The following is a 17,971-nucleotide window of genomic DNA, read 5'->3' as shown; positions in this document are numbered from 1 at the left end:
ATCTAACATTCTCAGTTCTTAACCTCAATTGCCAAGAGAAACAGTCAGCTTTCAAATCCAAAGCACACACCTTCTGCTGCAGCTCTCTTACTGCCGAGTCTCGGTCCATGCACGCTTGTCGGAAGGCTTCATATGCTCTGTTGAGTTGCTCACCAATGTTTTTATCCATTCCTCTTTGTCCTTTATCATCACTATAAAGGATGGGATGAATGCCAACTCTGGAAAATATCAGAACAACTTAGATAGTTATTAAAGTTGCACACACTTTTTAAGTGTTTCCTAAAAAGTCCTACAAACATAACACTAGGTGATATCAAGGTTTATAAAAACATAAAAGTTTTACCTGAAATCATGACATAAAATATGAAATCTACACTGTTAAGTAAAATATTTTTTATTAATATTCCAGTTCCTAAGTCATGGTCCAGTTCATAAAAATTCTGCTTTGGGAATAGGACCCTGTAAATATTGTCCAAAAATGGAGAAAGAGCATTATTAATACTTTAGCACAGAAATGTACAACATGATTAGTAATGTGGGAAGGGACTTCTTTTTACTAAATGGATCGTTACTTCTACTTATAAGGTGAATTCTTGCTACACTGAATTAGAGCAAAACTAAATAGATAATAAATGTTTGTGGATGGAGTTCACACTGTTGTTATCACAGAGCAATTAAAATGTGTGAAAATGCTCTTATTTTAGAACAAAATCTAGGGAGAGCTCCTGTTGGATTGTACATTAAAAAAAGAAAGCTCGCATCTCTTCAGGCTCAGCCCCACTACCTATTAGTCTCCTAACTTCCCTGCTGCTTCTGAACTACACATGATTTTCTCCGAGGAGGTAATTTGGTTTTATCATCTCAGTTTGCCTAACATCCCTCTAATACATTCCTTGGCACTGAGCAGAGAGCTCCTTAATGATTATGACTCTTCCTGTGCAGTTATAAAAAATACAACCCGAACCTTCCTTTTAGGATTTTCTAAAAGTCACAGCAGAGATTCAATTCTCTATTGGTTTTCAAGGACAACCAGTTTTTTTGAGGGCCCCCAAAATCTTTATAATCTTGAAATTTTAAAACATATTTACTTTATGCACAGTTATACCCAGGTGCCACAGCACAGATGTATAGGTTAGAGACAACTTGCATGAGTCTGTTCTCTTTCTGGGGATCAAGTACTTAAATCATTATATTTAAATATAATTCACATAAAACAAAATTTAACATTTCAAGTATATACTAGGGCATTTACTATGTGGTAGAACTGGTACAATTCTGTCAATTTTTAACCTGACAAAAACACTGAACCTATTAAAAGCTAACATCAACTTCCCACCTCCCCATCTCCTAGCAAATAATTGGCTTGTTTGAATGGATTTGCCTCTTTGTATCATTTTATATAGATGATATGGTAAGGGCTGGGGAGATAGGTCAGTGGTAGAGTACTAATCTCTAACATGTTCAACACCCTAGTTTAACCCATAATAATCATAAAAATAAACAAATGTAATCATACAACACAAGGCCTCAATGTGCAACTTCTTTCACATAAGAAATTATTCCCGAGGTTCATCCATGTTGTGGAATATAACAATAATTTATTCTTATATAGTTAAATATATTCCAAATATTGTATATTCACTAAATGGACATGCTAATGTAGAAGGGGAAAATCTCCCAGGGGTGAGGTGCACAAGCCTAGGCAAAGAATTATAAGTTAACTGCTGAAAGAGGGAGAATTGGCCTCACCAAGGACGAGTTCCCTAACTGGTTACCTTTATGTGGACAGACTTCTCCTGAGGAGAGTCAATATACACATCCACTCACCCCAAAGAGGAAGCCTGTGACAGACAAAAGTATGGATACCACCAAAGTTCAACTTGGTAAATCAATGAGTTTTGCTGTGGTTCTTACAGAAATGACTAAAGGACAACAAAGCCTATCCCAGTTTGGGTGATAGTTCACAAAACCTGGAAACCTGGAGCATACTGCACAGCTGATAGGCAGCTCACCAGGTTGGAAGGTGTCCCTTCCAGGTGGCTCTGTTGGTCTGACCCTTTCCATACAGTTCAGCTGGGGTCCTTTTGCTTTCAGCTTGCTTGGCTGGTCCTTGCTTCTTCTAGGCTGTTGGGCTGGTCAGAATCTTCTTTAAAGCTTGGCTAGACTTAAAGTGACTCTAAGCAGTCTAATATTTACATACTTTTGGAAAGAGAGGGCTAGAGAATCTGGTCAGTTTCAGGAACTTCCTGAAGCTATTCTGAATTGTTTACTTCCTGTCATAATTGAGCTTCTTTGCTGGACAGAGTGTCTGACCTACCCTTAGAGATCCTGTTGTTTTGTCTCCTTGTAAATAATTGGTCCTAAATAACCGGTTGTTTTACTTTCTTTTATAGCTTATGTCTTAACAAGTTTCCTTCCAAAATTACCTCACATTAAAAATATGTTTTTAATTAAAATATAGCTATATATGCTGAGAAATTAAGTTTTGGTTGATACAAATAAGTAAATGTTACATTTTATTCAACCAAGAAGGGAAATGTGTTTTACATTAGTGACAAGGAAAAGGAAGGTCTCTGGGTACAATTACATGTCAATTACATTTTGATGTGCTTTTTGAAAAAAAATATCACCCTCCAGGAAAATACTTTTTATTGAATTAAACATGCTCAAATCCAAACACAGTGACCAATCACCTCCTTCTCTTAAGTTCTAAGTTCTAATTTTTTAGCAGGTATTGATGAGGGACACTATGTTCAGAACACTGATAGATGGGTGTAACTATCAAAAAGCTGTCTTTGTCATTGATTTTGACTTTCAGCTGGATGGAATGATGTGGAGGTAAGGCTCCCAGAAAAGGCAGAACAAGAACGAAGAAGCTCAGGTCCTTGACATTGAAGTTGCTAGGTCAGGTCTGGACATCCCATACTTTTAGTTTTATGAAGAAGAAATCATTTGTCTTGGGTAACCACTGTCACTGTTCTGTGGATTTCTAAAGAAAAGAGATAAACTATATATAATATTCGAGACAGGTTCAGTGCTGAACACATAGTATATGATGCTTTTCTTCTGCTCAGGAGACAAATAGTCATGGAGTTTACCTTTTTACTCATTAAACCTTAAACCTTATAATTAGTGAGGTGGACAAGTAAGAAAATAACCAACCCAAAAAGCTAGTTAAATGTTAGATAAAAGGCATGATCATACTTTGATAGAAATTTGTCTAGCAAAAGAGTTAAGTATTTGCAAGACTTCATGGTTGGGTCTGGTTGGAGTTTTGTGCATTTTTGTGTTAGAAAAGAAGAATGAGCTGTTAAAGAACTAAACAAAATTCAAATAGGCAAAAAAAACTAAATAAAAAATTGTGAAAACTTCATAAAGGATACAACAAAATGGGTCCTAAAAGATGAGAGGGACTTCAGAAGTACAGAATTAGAGAAACAGCGACGGCACAAAGAGGCTGTAGTTGGTGACTGGGGTATTCTATTTATGGAAGTCCAGTGCAGAGAGTATGTGAGAGGAGAGTCGTGGTACGGTACAGTCGATCATCGCATATGACTGTGCTGCACGCTATTCATAAAGCTTACATCAGAGTGCAGTTACTGCAGAAACTCCGAACATGCTCAGGGAAGAGCACAAAATGTCACTAAAAACTCAGCCTTTCACCTGTTGAACTAAGGGTTTATTCAGCAGGGCACAGACATATTTTTACAAGGTAGACTTGATTTCTCATGTCCTTGATTTCAAACAAAGGGGAGAGCCTATTCAGTGCATCAACTATACTCAAGGTGTACCCAAGAAGGAGGCCATTGCTGTTGTTTGAAAGTGGCTCAAACAACAATTACAATGCTTGGCCCTTAAGAACAGGTGCTTTTTGGGAAGGAAGTGGAACCTTCAGAAGATAGCACTTTGGTGAGTGTGGGCCTTGGAGTTTGATAGTCTGGTCCCACTTTTTGTCCTCTCTCTCTGCTTCCTCACTGGATTAGGGTGTCCAGGTGTCTCACACTTCTGCCTGCCCACACAACTTAAACTAAAAGCCATTGCCTTCTTAAGCCGCTTCTTGCCAAGCACTTGGTATGGTGGTACATCTATAATTCCAGCTTAAGAGGCTGAGGCAGGAGGACTGTCACGTTTGAAGCCAGTCTGGGCTATATAGTAATACCCTCTATCCAAAAAACAAGCAAGCAACCAAATAAACTGAAAACACAAAAAATAGCTTTCATATGAAATATAACAGAGGCTACAGTCACCAGGGACATATCTGAAGTATCTTCAGCAGCATCTATGTGCTTCCTAGATCATACATGAAGCTTCATTAACTATGTTAGTTCTGCTATTCACTGTAAGTTGGCTAAAGAACTGGTTTCGTAAAGCATGGAAATACCGTTGCACTGATTTAGAGTCACCACCAAAGTTTATGTAAAGTACTGAGTCTTCAGAATAAAGAAAATTTATCATCTATAAAAATAAAACAAAACAAAATTCTAATTATATTTTTAAAAAAAAAGAAAAAGAGAGAGAAGGTAAGACTGGATGCTAGCATGGAGTCCAGACCAGCAAAGAAAACGATGTGGGAATAGTCTTTAAAAACTACTGCTATATTCTAGATGAAAGTGAATAAAACCAGAGAAAATAAAAGGTGAGTGGATTCCAGAGACACTTCAAAGTTGAAATTAACATGATTTCTGATGGCCAACTTGATAAGAAGGCACTAATGATTCTATACTAGTCAGACACGAAATGGGCTCTGCATCCCGCTCAACACAGTACCTAAGATGGTTCTGCTGCAGGTGGCCCATTAGTACTTGTCCCGAATAGTAAAAGGACAGTAGTGAAAAACACGGGAAAGGGACAACGCTTACAGGGTTGGGTGGGGAGGTTGAGGATACAGTGAACTAAATTTTGAACACGAATGCTAGAAAAGGTAACTAATAAGGAAGAGAGAGCCAATTGATAACGTATTAGAACTAAAGGTTAAATGTGTTTCCCCACGGTTTATCCCTTGCGTGCGTCTGTTTTGGATGTTCTGACACTGAGGTAGACCTCTGAGCAGTCAGACCCAGTCTTCTCACCAAGGAGATGTAGGAAACTCAATTTCAAAACACAAATCACAGAGAGAGAAGCAGAATTGATTATTAGACCACTTTGTATCATTAACAGTTATACGTTTTTTTCCTCTCCCACATATAAACCAAAAAAGACAGGCTTGCTAACCTATAAGATGCTAGAAGGAAATCTAGGAAATTCATGAAACTTGCATTCTAACATAATTCTATAATTTTCTAAAAAGAGATTAGGTTAATGAAATAGGAAGTAATGCAGGTCTGTTAACCTTTACACACAGATAAAAACAGGGAAAATAAATCTCTGCCAGAGTGCTTGACCATATGACTTGTTTTACTATTTCTGTGTGTACGGACATGTGCAGGAGCCATGTACAGACAGAGATAAATGTTGGACGTCCTGCTTGACGTTCTCTACTTTACTCCCTTGACACGGAACTGAATTCCTACTATGTCAGCTAGCAAGCACTACCAATGCTCCTAAAGGAAAGCATGCTCAGCCAGGCTAGGCCTTCTTACATGGGTGCTGGAGACCTAGCAGGCCCTTGTGCTTGCTCAACAAGTACTCTTACCCTCTGAGCCATCCCTTTAGCCCTTGAACGCAGGTCTTTTAAAAATACCTTTCCTAGTCTATCGAATTTATGACCATAAATTATAACAAGTCAGGGTATTTTCAGAAGTAGTAGTCTGTCTCTATTGTAAGATCTTAATATGTCAGGATGGTGGCACACGTTTAATCTCAGCACTCGTTTTGAGGAGCAGACGAACGAGGTCCACGGAAAGGGCCATACAAACTCTCTTAGAGACGGTATATTTTATGCAAATTGTAAACTAGTCTCGTCTGAAATCAGTTTTATATCATTTAACTTTTTTCAAATATAAATGCAATCAATATGGAAGATAATTAACTCTCAATTTCCCCAGTAGAATGGCACAAAAAAAAGTTAAAATTGATTTATATTTGATCTTCATAGTTAAGAAAAATTGTTGTGGCCCTAAAGAAAGAGTGAAAAGTAGGTAACTGTGGCATAGATAGAGATCTAAAAACTGTTAGGCTTCCCAACGGTTTGGGGTAGATGGGGCTTATCAGAGCTATTCAGCAGTTGTAATGAGAGTATGTTAAACAGCACAAAAATATTGACTCTAGATTTAAATGTACATTATACATTTAACATCACACCCTAAACGTCTTGGGAATGACTAGAGGAGAGACCTGAAGAGCTCTGAAACCTTATTTTCTTTCTCATTGGAGTTCTCACAACTGCTTCTAATAAAACAAGTTATGACTTGCAACCGTTTGCCCAACACCTCTTGGCGTCCTCGGGGAAATTAAACAGTGAGGTATGAAGAGCTATGCCAGTGGTTAAGAGCACGGAGGTTACGGCTTTATAATTACGAGGCCTTTGCCTTCTCCTATTTATCCGTGTAATATTCTCAAGGCTAAATGCTGCTCAGCAGTTTTAAACTTGTGATTTAAAGAGAAAATAGGCCTTTTTGAGAAAAGCTCCACTTCCTGAAATCGCACTCTCCTTCTATAGAAGAGCCCTGTCACTGCAATTCTCCCTCCCTTTTGTTCTGATGCAGCAAGTGGTGCAGGATGCTGGAAAGAGGCTAATCCTAAGTTTTCAGTACTAGTTTAGAAACAGAGTTCTCCTTTATCAATCTTTGTACAGCCTATGGCATGTCTTATATTGTTCTCCTATGTTTGGAGGATCTTTTAAAAGATTACTGAAAAACATTTTTCAAAGTTTTCATGTTAAGATTTTTTTTTAAGGTTTTTCATGACAGGGTTTCTCTGTGTAGCCCTGACTGTCCTAGAACTCATTCTGTAGACCAACCAGGCTGACCTCAAAATCACAGAGATCCACCTGTTTCTGCCTCCTGAGTGCTGGGATTAAAGGTGTGTGCCACCACCACCCGGCCTAATTTAGTCTTTATTTTATCAAAAGCAATACATATTAATATTCTACTGAGACAAACAGCTCTACAAGGTTTAAAACAGATAACAGTCCCTTGCTTCTCTTCCGCATTCCCTACTTCATCTTGGCAACAACTCTTTCTGATTATCAGTTTCTATCTCTGTACTTCTAAATAATATGCAATAATATCACAATGATTTTTTTTGTCTTCCCAGTATTCAAATAAGAATATTATTTTAAATACTCTCTACTTACTCTCCCCATTTTTCCTATTTTGGATTAGCATTCAGCACTTATTGTCTTATTATAATACTACTTACTGCTTAACTATATAAAATTCTATGGATGCTTTCCTTTCCTGAAATGAAACTATCAAAATCCTCAATTGTTTTCTGTTGTTGTTGTTGTTTTTTGTTCTCAGTTTTCTGAAACTTATATCCATCACAAATTAAGACTTGGTAAATTCACTATATCTAAAATCAATCCTCCAGTTCTTGAATTTTCTTGAATTTGTTTTCAATTTTATTATTTTTGTATTCTTTTCTGAGACTCCTAATATATGGATGACGGAGCTTCTGAACTATTACTCTATTGTTCCCCACTACTCTTCTTCTTTGTCTCTGGTTTTTCGTTTGTTTGTTTGTTTGGAGACTGGGTCTCCCTATGCAGCTCTTGCTGGTCCAAGAATTTACTATGTAGACAGGCTGGTGTCAAATTCAGAGATCTGTTTGCCTTTGCCTCCTGAGTGCTGAGAGTAAAGGCATATGCCACAATGCCTGGCCTACCCCTGCCCCCACCCCTGCTTTTTTCCCTCCCCTGTTTTATTTTGATTTCTAGAAGACAGGGCCTTGTTACATAGCTCAGGTTGACCTCAGGCCCTGAGATTTGTCACCACCTTTCCTTAGCTTCCCAGGCTCCCAGCCTTTGAAAATGAACTTTTCTTATTTTCTCTGGAGCCAGCCGGTTCTGGATAAAGTAAGTAAGAACAAGAGTAAGAAGTGGTGCTTTAGGAGCTAGCTAAGACTTGGGGTCCAAGTGCTCAACAATTCTCTACCTCCAATATCCCAGTTCAACCAGACTCGCTGACAAATCATGGCCTTAAAGGTAAAAATTCTATACATAATTCTTAAAAATCTACCTTGTTCTTTTGTGGGGTGAGAGACAAGTGTGGGAGAGTCAGAAGTAGGGAAGGCCCCAGCTGGGTTTCCCCAGCTGCTGAGACCACTAAACTTCTGGGTAAATGTTCTATCAGTGTTCACACTTGTGGTGAGAGGCCAATTCAAACCTAATGCAGTTTCAGGATGGGGAAAGGAAACCACCTTAAAAACATCAACCTCTTCTACTTCGCCCTAGACGAGAAGGGCACCTGTCTTCCCCAATCTCTTCTGGGTGTGAATACTAAGAATTCACATTCTATTTCAGAAACATTGCCACCTGAGCAGTAAAAGGCGAATGCATGAAAGAAACATTTTTATCCTTTCTGCATCTCAACTATAGTCCCTCTAAATTTTAGCCTTAGGAGCAAAACCCAGAAAAATCTGTCAATATCAGTACATACACATAAGTGAGACATCCTTTTTCTTAGTTGTGGATGGGTTAGGCAGACCTTGCAGAACACTCATGTTTTCCTTCCTCAAAAGAAAATGGTAGCCACAGCTTGTTCCAGGACACCTAGAGCTACACGGAGAAACCCTGTTTTGAAAAGCCATACAAATGAACAAACAAAACAACAACAGCAACAAAAAGGAAATGGTATAGAACTGTCATTCCTAATATTAATGATCATTTACCACTTCCAGAACTATGTAAGAGGCAATCAGCCAATTTCTCCAATGACAATTTGCATTTCTAGTCTGACTTTTCATGTCGTGAACTTTGTTCTGGATATACTCATAGCAAGCACACTAAACAACCTCTATATTCCAATTAGGCAGCTAATACAAAAGAAATTTTATTATAGTTCCAACAGCATCAGAAATTTTTGTTCTGCATTTTTCTATAGTCTGATTAACTAAAAATTATCAGGATAAACAAAATGGGACAACTGATAAGCTGAACCAAAGACCCCTGAGCAACACTTTGCTAAATGTTAGAATCTGGTGAAAATGTATCTTCCAGGAAGGAAATATTTTATAGGACCTAACCCATAGTTTCAGTTTTGCTTTATTCCTTGCTTTCTCTATAGTTCATTGGAATACATTTTTAAAAACGTGCTAGGGGATTTTTGTCACCACGTGAACACCGTACTATATACGTAGACATGCAGGCCGTGCGGCATAGCTACCATCATATATATGGTCCCTGTCATCATCAGGGCTATGGCTGTACTTTCTTCTCCCAGACTCCTTATCAAATAAATGCCAGGGGTTCGAGTACATAATGAGAGACCAAAACATCAGAAGAAAACCTGGGCATATGATTTTCTATCTCTGAGCTAAATATAAATATAGCACTAACCAGTAAGCTGTGCTCAGGCATATGAGTGACTGTTCTGTTGTGGGTTTTGTGGGAGTAGGGGAAAGTGAGAAAAAGAAGGGGAGAAAGGGGGGAAAGGGGGAAAAAGGAATAGAAAGACAGAAACACTCCCCATGTGGTCTAAGCTGGTTTTGAATTTGTCATTCTCCTGTCTCAGTCTGCAAAGTGCTGGGATTACAGGGAATGTGCCACCATGACATACTTCACAAGGGGTCTCATACTTTAAGGGGTCTCAGTAGGGGCCATGCTAGAATCTAGACAGAAATGAGGACACAAAAATTTTATATGGCTCATACTAGTCTGTTCTCATAAGCTGAATAAACCTGACATTTACAGATGAGAAAACGACAGAGAATGTTCATACACAGCAGGCCATGTGCAGAGGGCGTGCACAACTGTGTGGGAAATGCAGCTCAAATTATAACCTACGATTTGTGAGAATTTTATTGGAAATATCTTTTTCCTTTTATTTTTAATTAATTAATTATTTTCCAACTTGATCCCAGCACTTGGGAGGCAGATGCAAGTAGATCTCTCAGTCTGAGGCCAGCCTGGTCTACAGAGTGAGTTCCAGGACAGCCAAGGCTATACAATGAAACCCTGTCTCAAAATCCCATGTCCCCCTCAAGAAAACTAAACTATTTAACCATCCCATAGTAAGAGCTGATTTGCTAACAAACTCAAATAACTTTTCTTCAAGCAATTTAAGTAATAGGTTCTTCACACTGAAAAGATGGAAGTCTTTGATTTCCATCTTTATAGCAAGAAGTCCACATCAAAATTACCTAACTGTATGTGGTCCATTGCTCAATAAATGATTTCCCACACTCCATTCTACTGCAAATATTTCCAGGACTCATACTTCTAACTTGCTAAGTAACCAGTAAAATGCATTTCTCATTAGTTTTCTTAGTCTAAGCAAGTTCAAGCAATTCCCTACTTTAATGACTTAAAAGTTAGACTTCATTTTCACTGAAAACACTTTTTTGTGTGTATGTGAAGGAAAAATATTGGTTTAAGGTAAGTCAAAGTTATTATAGAGTATCGATACTTAAAACTATTCACACTCATCACATATTATCATTATGGAGACTATCTTTGAAAGAAAAGTCAAGTTACTGTCCAGGACATTTTTCTGTGAGAAAAACAGCATTATTTATTCCCCCAATTTCTTTCCCTCAAAAATAAGAAACAAAAATCCAAAAAGTTCTTTTAAAACTACTGTTATTCTGAGCCTTGTGGTACAGGTTTGTAATCCCTGCTAGCAGGGAAGTTGAGGTAGAAGAATCTTAAGTTCAAAACCTGCCTAGCATACAGTGTGAGATCAAGGTTAGAACTTAAAACAAAAACTGCTGGAATAATCCCAAATAAATAAAAGGGCATCAATCATAACAAAAACAAAGAATTGCTATACTAATCTTGATCAAACAACAACACTGTACACAAAACAAAAAATGAAGTAGGTAGAAGAATGTTATTGAGCAAAACACAATGCTTCTTATCCTCTTCTTCACTTCTGCTATGAAAGAAAAGGTGTTGCTTCTGCACAGGCAAGGTCTATATCCTAAAGGAAACTATCAGCTTCACTATATTGTCTTTAGCTTCCCCATTTTGCTGGAAAACTTATTTTAATGGTAATAACAAGCTGTCACTATGCTGTAGCTAGATCTCACAGGCAGTTTCAAAGGAAATAGGTGAGAAAATTTAAACTGTTTACTATGACGTGGAACAGTTCAGGGTAAAGGTGGTGTGTTGCATATGCATGGAGCAGAACTTTAAGGACTGATTATCAGTCAACCATACAAAAGCTGTCCTAACTAAGATTTATACTGCTGTGATAAAACACTATGGCCAGAAACAACTTGGGGAGAAAAGGGATTGATTCCATATCATAGTCTGTTATCAAAGGTCGGGACAGGAACCTGAAGTCAGGAGCTGATACAGAGGCCATGGAAGAGTGCTGCTTACTGGCTTGTTCCTCATGGCTTCCTCAGCCTGCTTTCATTCAGCACCAACACAGAGGTAGCACCATCTACAATGGGCTGTGCATTCCTACATTAATCACCACAGGTTTGCACAGGTCATGGCAATGGCATTTTCTAAACTACGGTTCTTCTCCAACTTGTGTCAAGCTGACATAAAAACAAAAGCCCACTTCTTTCTTTTTTTATTTTTATTGAGCTCTACATTTTTCTCTGCTCCCTTCCCTGCCTCTCCCCTCCCACTTCAACCCTCCCCCAAAGTCCCCATGCTCCCAATTTACTCAGATCTTGTTTTTTTGTTTGTTTGTTTTTTGTTTTTTTTTACTTTCTATTTCCCATGTAGACTAGATCTATGTAAGTCTCTCTTAGTGTCCTCATTGTTGTCTAAGTTCTCTGAGATTGTGGTTTGTAGGCTGGTTTTCTTTGCTTTATGTTTAAAAAACCATCTATGAGTGAGTACATGTGATAATTGTCTTTCTGTGTCTGGGTTATCTCACTCAAAATAATGTTTTCTAGCTCCATCCATTTTCCTGCAAAATTCAAGATGTCATTATTTTTTTTTCTGCTGTGTAATACTCCATTGTGTAAATGTACCACATTTTCCTTATCCATTCTTCAGTTGAGAGGCATTTAGGTTGTTTCCAGTTTTTGGCTATGACAAACAAAGCTGCTATGAACATAGTTGAGCACATGTCCTTGTGGCACGATTGAGCATCCTTTGGATATATACCCAAAAGTGGTATTACTGGGTCTTGAGAAAGGTTGTTTTCTAATTTTCTGAGAAATTGCCACACTGACATCCAAAGGGGTTGTACCAGCTTGTATTCCCATCACCAATGCAAAGGTGTTCCCTTTTCCCCACAACCTCTCCAGCATAAATTTTCATCAGTGTTTTTGATCTTGGCCATTCTTACAGGTGTAAGATGGAATCTCAGAGTTGTTTTGATTTGCGTTTCTCTGATGACTAAGGATGTTGAACATTTCCTAAAGTGTCTTTCAGCCATTTTAGATTCCTCTGTTGAGAGTTTAGGTCTGTACTCTATTTTTTTTATTGAATTATGTGTTCTTTTGGTGACCAATTTCCTGAGTTCTTTGTATATTTTGGAGATCAGACCTCTGTCTGATGTAGGGTTAGTGAAGATCTTTTCCCATTCTGTAGGCTGTCGTTTTGTCTTGTTGACCATGTCCTTTGCTTTACAGAAGCTTTTCAGTTTTAGGAGGTCCCATTTATTAATTGTTTCTCTCAGTGTCTGTGGTGCTGGGGTTATATTTAGGAAGTAGTCTCCAGTGCCAATGTGTTCAAGTGTATTTCCCACTTTCTCTTCTATAAGGTTCAGTGTGGCTGGCTTTTTGTTGAGGTCTTTGATCCATTTGGACTTGAGTGTTGTGCATGGTGATAGATATAGGTCTATTTTCATTCTTCTATATGTTGATATCCAGTTATGCCAGCACTACTTGTTAAATATGCTTTCTTTTTTCCATTTGATATTTTTCGCTTCTTTGTCAAAAATCAGGTGTCAAAGATGTGTGGATTGATATCTGGATCTTCTACTCAGTTCCATTGGTCCTCCTGTCTGTTCTTATGCCAATACCAAGCTGTTCTCAGTACTGTAGCTCTATAGTAGAGTTCGAAGTCAGGGATTGTGATGCCTCCAGAAGTTCTTTTATTGTACAGGATTGTTTTGGCTATCCTGGGTTTTTTTTGAAAAGCCCACTTTTTAACCAAGTTTATTGTTAATACATAAATGTTAACTTATCTTTTATAGAATTATTCACTTAAAGTATTCTTAGAGTTACATGTAAGTATACAACATGGAAAAGGACTCTGTGACATCAGTCTGTCCTTCCAACTTATTTTACGTGGCTCCCAGAGTTCAAACTGAGGTTGCGAGGCTTGCAATGCAAGTACTTTTACTTGCTAAGCCATTTAGCCAGCCTTAGAATAATTAACAACAACAACCCCTATAGTTATTTATGTATGGATTGTGAATGGGGGAGGGGAGAGGATGTCCTGGCACATGTGTGGAATCCAAAGAACAATTTGAGGAAGCTGGTTCTCTCTTTCTGCCATATGGGTCCCCAGGATCAAACTCAGGCTATCAGACTTGGTAACAAGCTCCTTTACTCCCTGAGCCATGGAGTTGGCCCTAGAATTATTAACTTTTATAAATGCCTATTTCAGACATTTTTGGTTACTGTCAAGAATCATCTTAGACAGGTAATGGAACTTAGCAATACCCACCTGTAAACTATGGAGGACATGTCAGAACACACATGAATACTACTTTGGCAAGAATGCAGGCATGTGAAAGGTTATTTGGCTATTTTAATTTATCACTAAGTTTTCTATGGCAAAAATAATTATAGGGCTGGTGAGATGGCTCACTGTGTAACCCACATAAATAGCCAAGTAATGTGGAATGTACTTATATCCTAGCATTCCTATGGTGAAATGGGAGGCAGACAGTAGAAATGACCCAAAGCTGGGCCAGCTAGCCCGGAGTACATACAGCTCAGCAGAAACAAGAGACCCTACCTTAACAAGGTAGAAGGTTAAAACAGAATCCTGAAGGGAGTCCTTCTGACTTCCGCTCGTGTACCATGGCATACACACATTAGTTCGTGCCCTCCTCCCCTGCCCCCCCCTCACACACATACACATGCACACACACACATACACAAATGTAGAACACAAATAAAAATGAAATCTTAAAAAAATTGACATGAGGGTTTACTATATAATGAGTATTTTTAAAAAATCATATTCATATACAAAGGTAAACTACAAATGAAAATCATCAGCTGATACAAAACTACTTTTCTCCTGATTATAGCTGTTTATCTTTCCTTTCTAACATTTTAAAGGCATAAATATTAGTGGGTGATTTTAACTCATTTGTGTTATGTCAAGTGAAGTTTGTGCTGTTATCTTCTGTCTTAGTTACTGTTCTACTGCTGTGAGGAGATGTCATGATCAAGGCAGCTTATTTGAAAAAAAAAAACATTTAATTGGGGCTTGCTTACAGGTTCAGAGGGTCAGTCCATGGCTATCCTGTCTTTTGGAAGCAGCAACTGGGAGCTTTAAATCCTGATTCTCGGGCACCAAGGCAGAGAAGGAAATTCTGAGCCTTTTGAAGCCTCAAAGCCCACTCCCACTGACACACCTCCTCCTCGAAGGCCACGCAACCTAATTCCTCCTAAAGAGCTCACCAGACTAGGGTGAGCTCTTTATTTTCATTTCCTCCACATCTCCTTTAGAGCTTACACTGCCATTGCTCCCCTGCTTGCTGTGGTGAACTTCAGCAAGTCAAGGAAAAGAGGTAAGAAAATGTCTTTCAAAATCAAGATTATGAACTATATTCAGAAAAGAATGACACAGGATAGCACAGGACTACCTTTAGGGTGGATGGCTAATGTAGTCCTTTGAACTAGGTGCAGTATATGACAGATGTTCCAATAAACTACGGGGTGTTAGAAAAGGCAAGAGTACCTTGTTCTAAGCAACTGGAAAATATGCCTTTCAGACCTTTGTAGTATATATGTCACATTTTTAAATCCCTTATCTTTAAAAAGATTAAAAAATAAAACAGAACAAAACTCCTAAAACCTATGGTAGAATATAAATAATATAAAATTGCCCACTGACCATTGTCAACTTTCCCCTTTTTTAGAACAGGGTCTCACTTATATATAGAACTTGCTATGTAGACCAGACTGGCCTTGAACTCAACCAAGATCTTTCAGTACTGCGACTGAAGAAAGGCATGTGCCACCAAGCCTGGCTTTCCTTTTCTCTTTTCAGACAAGGTCTCATGTATCCCAGTCCCCCACCTCAAAAAATAAAATAATTTTTCAGTCACTTAGAAAACAACTGATTAAATTTTGATACCCCCCCGCCGTGTGTGTGTGTGTGTGTGTGTGTGTGTATGTGCGCGAGCGTGCGTCAGAGGACAGCTTTGAGAAGCTGGTTCTCTCGAGGACAGAACTCAGATGGCAGGCTTGTGGCAGGCACCTTTACTTGCTAAGTCATCTCATCCACTTAAAAACTGACTGGAAGAAATTATTTGGGGGGAAAATGGCTACCCACTTGCTGTACTTTGGTTTCTGCTGCTATGATAAACAATATGACCAAAACCAAATTGAGGACGAAGGGGTTTACTTCATCATGCCACTATAATCCATCACTTGGGGGAGCAGGACCTCAAGCAGGCAGCTGGGGGCACAGATTTTGGAGGGGCCCTGCTTCCTACCTTGTTTCCCCTGGTTTGCTACTCAGTGTGCTTTCTTATCAAGTTCTGACCAGCCTGCTCAGAGATGACAGTGCTCAGAGTGGGCTGGACCCTTCCGCATCAACCAGCCACCGAGAAAATGCCAGGCAGACATGTCCACGGGCCATTTTGAGGGAGGCGGTATCTCAAGTGAGAATTTCTCTTCCCAGGTATGTCTAGGTTTTGATCATGTTGGCAAAAACTAAGATGCCACTCATGAGAGAAATTATCTACAGCAGACAAAAATAATTACAGATGTTTAAAATGAGTAAATTCTTAAAAAGAGATAACATAGAAAACAATTCCAAAAATTTGTGAGAAGACCATAACCTCGGATTTTACAAAATCAGGCACTTAAAAGTCAAGTGACTAACAGTTCTCGAAAATATCTGGCATAGATCATGAAGGGTTACTACATCTGTATCTTCCTGAGTGCTAGGACTAAAAGCCACCGTGTTTGGCAACAACTGTATCTTTCTTTTTAAAGACAAAAAAAGAAATAAACTTCGGGGGAAAATGAACGAAACAAACAACGGTTCATCTTGAGGAATGTCAATCGTGACAACAATCACCTATATACTTTACCAAGTCTAAAGTCTAAAGTCTAAAACAGCAGGTCACAGAACAGTATGCGTGATCTCGTCTTCATGGGGGGATAAAATAACATGATTATGCATCTTTAAGAGATATAGAAAGCTTTGTCTTACATGATTGGAAATGATTTAGTGTGGTTTCACATTCCACTGTATTACGTGGGGGTTCACGGTCCCCTCAAAGGTGACAAAATTCTTTTTTCGCAAGAAAGTGGTGCTTGTTTTTCTGCTCCAAGCTGCAACCTGCGGGGCATTAATTTTCCTTCAACTCCGCACCACTTCACTTCATACACTCTATACTATCATTTCTTCTTTTACGAGCACGTCTCAAAAGCATCTGTGAGAGAAAAGAGACCCTGGGGGGTTGCTCAGTGCAGCCTGCCTAACAGTGAGAGAGCCTCAGTCCTCTGGGTACAGCATCTTCCCCCTTGTTCGGATTTCTTGACAGTCATCACTTTTTTGGTGGTAGCCAGTCCCTTTACACCGCGGTGAGGACTATCTGGACGACTGGTGTACACAGGTGGCTACCTCTGCTCTTTGTACCTCGAGCCAGCCATTCTCTCCGGGACCCGTGGGGGAAGTTACTCAACTTCTCATTGACAAGACTCTGGTGACACGCCACAGGAAAGCCGAGGAGGGAATTGTGCAACTCCCGGGATAAACAGAAAGAACCTACTGAGCGTTCGAGAGCACAGCCGTCAGGGCTGCCGCTTTTGCAAGTCAGCCTCTCTCCGGCAGAGAAGTCGAGGACTCCGGGGTCCCCCGCACCCCAACCCCGCGGCCCGGGTCGCGCTCATTTCCCATCCCTGGAAGCCGCGCAAGGGGGCTGTCGTCGTGAAGCCGAGGTCGCGGGCCGGAAAAGCCCCACAAGGTCAGCTCGAGGGCATGGACCGGCGCTTTCCCTCGCTCCGGACCCCCACCGTAAACTCGCTGCCGCCGCAGCTCCGCTTCTCCCAGGCCACCTCGCTGGAGCTCGCCCCACCCGCTCACACACCCCAGTCCTGAGTCCTCCGGCTCGGCCGCCGACCCAGACACCCCAACTCGCAGTTTTTACTCACAGTTGAAGATTTCCGCCGCGACCTTCTCACGCCACAGGTCGCCGGTGCCCGGCAGAATGACTACAGCCGGAAGTTGCTTTCCGTTCCAGTTCAGAGGGCAGCGTCTGCGCGCCGAGCCCTGGAACGCTTCACCTTCCAGCCGCAGGGCCAGGCCCCGCCCCACGTCCTTCCTCTTGCAAAAGCCCCGCCTACGAAGCCCTGCCCCCGCCAAGCTCCACCCCATCCAGGGGCCACAGAGGAAATACGTCTGGGAGCAAATGAACCCTGTATTATAATTAAAGGTCATTTCAGTGTCTTAGCTAGAATTTTGAGCAAACCATAAATAACTACTACTATCATCCTATATATAGGTTAGAGAACCACCAGAAAAACTTGAGATATTGTGAAATTCCTGTTTAGAGGAGGTAGGGAAAGGCCCAGGAATCTGCATTTTCCCGAGGAGCCTTATGTGAATGTAATTAAGTGAATCAAATATTTACTTAATTATGTGTATTGAGAAATACTATACATACACGTCAATAGGTGGTCCCCCCCATTAGTATTACATTCCAAAGAACATACCTGCGAAACTAAATTCGACTGTTGGTAAATGGGAATAGAAATTTATTTTAAAACT

At 39.8% G+C, this 17,971-nt stretch overlaps 1 protein-coding gene across 1 annotated transcript in view; it reads right to left on the bottom strand.

Moving 5' to 3' along the window:
- Tank (TRAF family member associated NFKB activator) overlaps window positions 1-17,505 on the bottom strand; it is a 64,361-nt gene extending 46,856 nt beyond the window's left edge. The window contains exons 1-2 of the mRNA XM_041631608.1: window positions 17,356-17,505; window positions 71-218 (exon numbers count right to left, since the gene is read on the bottom strand). Coding sequence (XP_041487542.1) covers window positions 71-169 — 99 coding nt within the window. The 5' untranslated portion in view covers window positions 170-218; window positions 17,356-17,505. The remainder of the gene's footprint in view (window positions 1-70; window positions 219-17,355) is intronic.
- Between the last annotated feature and the right edge of the window lie 466 nt (window positions 17,506-17,971).

Source organism: Microtus oregoni, unplaced genomic scaffold (genome assembly GCF_018167655.1).
Source record: "Microtus oregoni isolate MIOR12 unplaced genomic scaffold, Mior012 000037F_ref0000500, whole genome shotgun sequence".
NCBI lineage: Eukaryota > Metazoa > Chordata > Mammalia > Rodentia > Cricetidae > Microtus > Microtus oregoni.
Note: the sequence above shows the minus strand (reverse complement) of the source record. Positions and strands in the feature narration are given on the sequence as shown.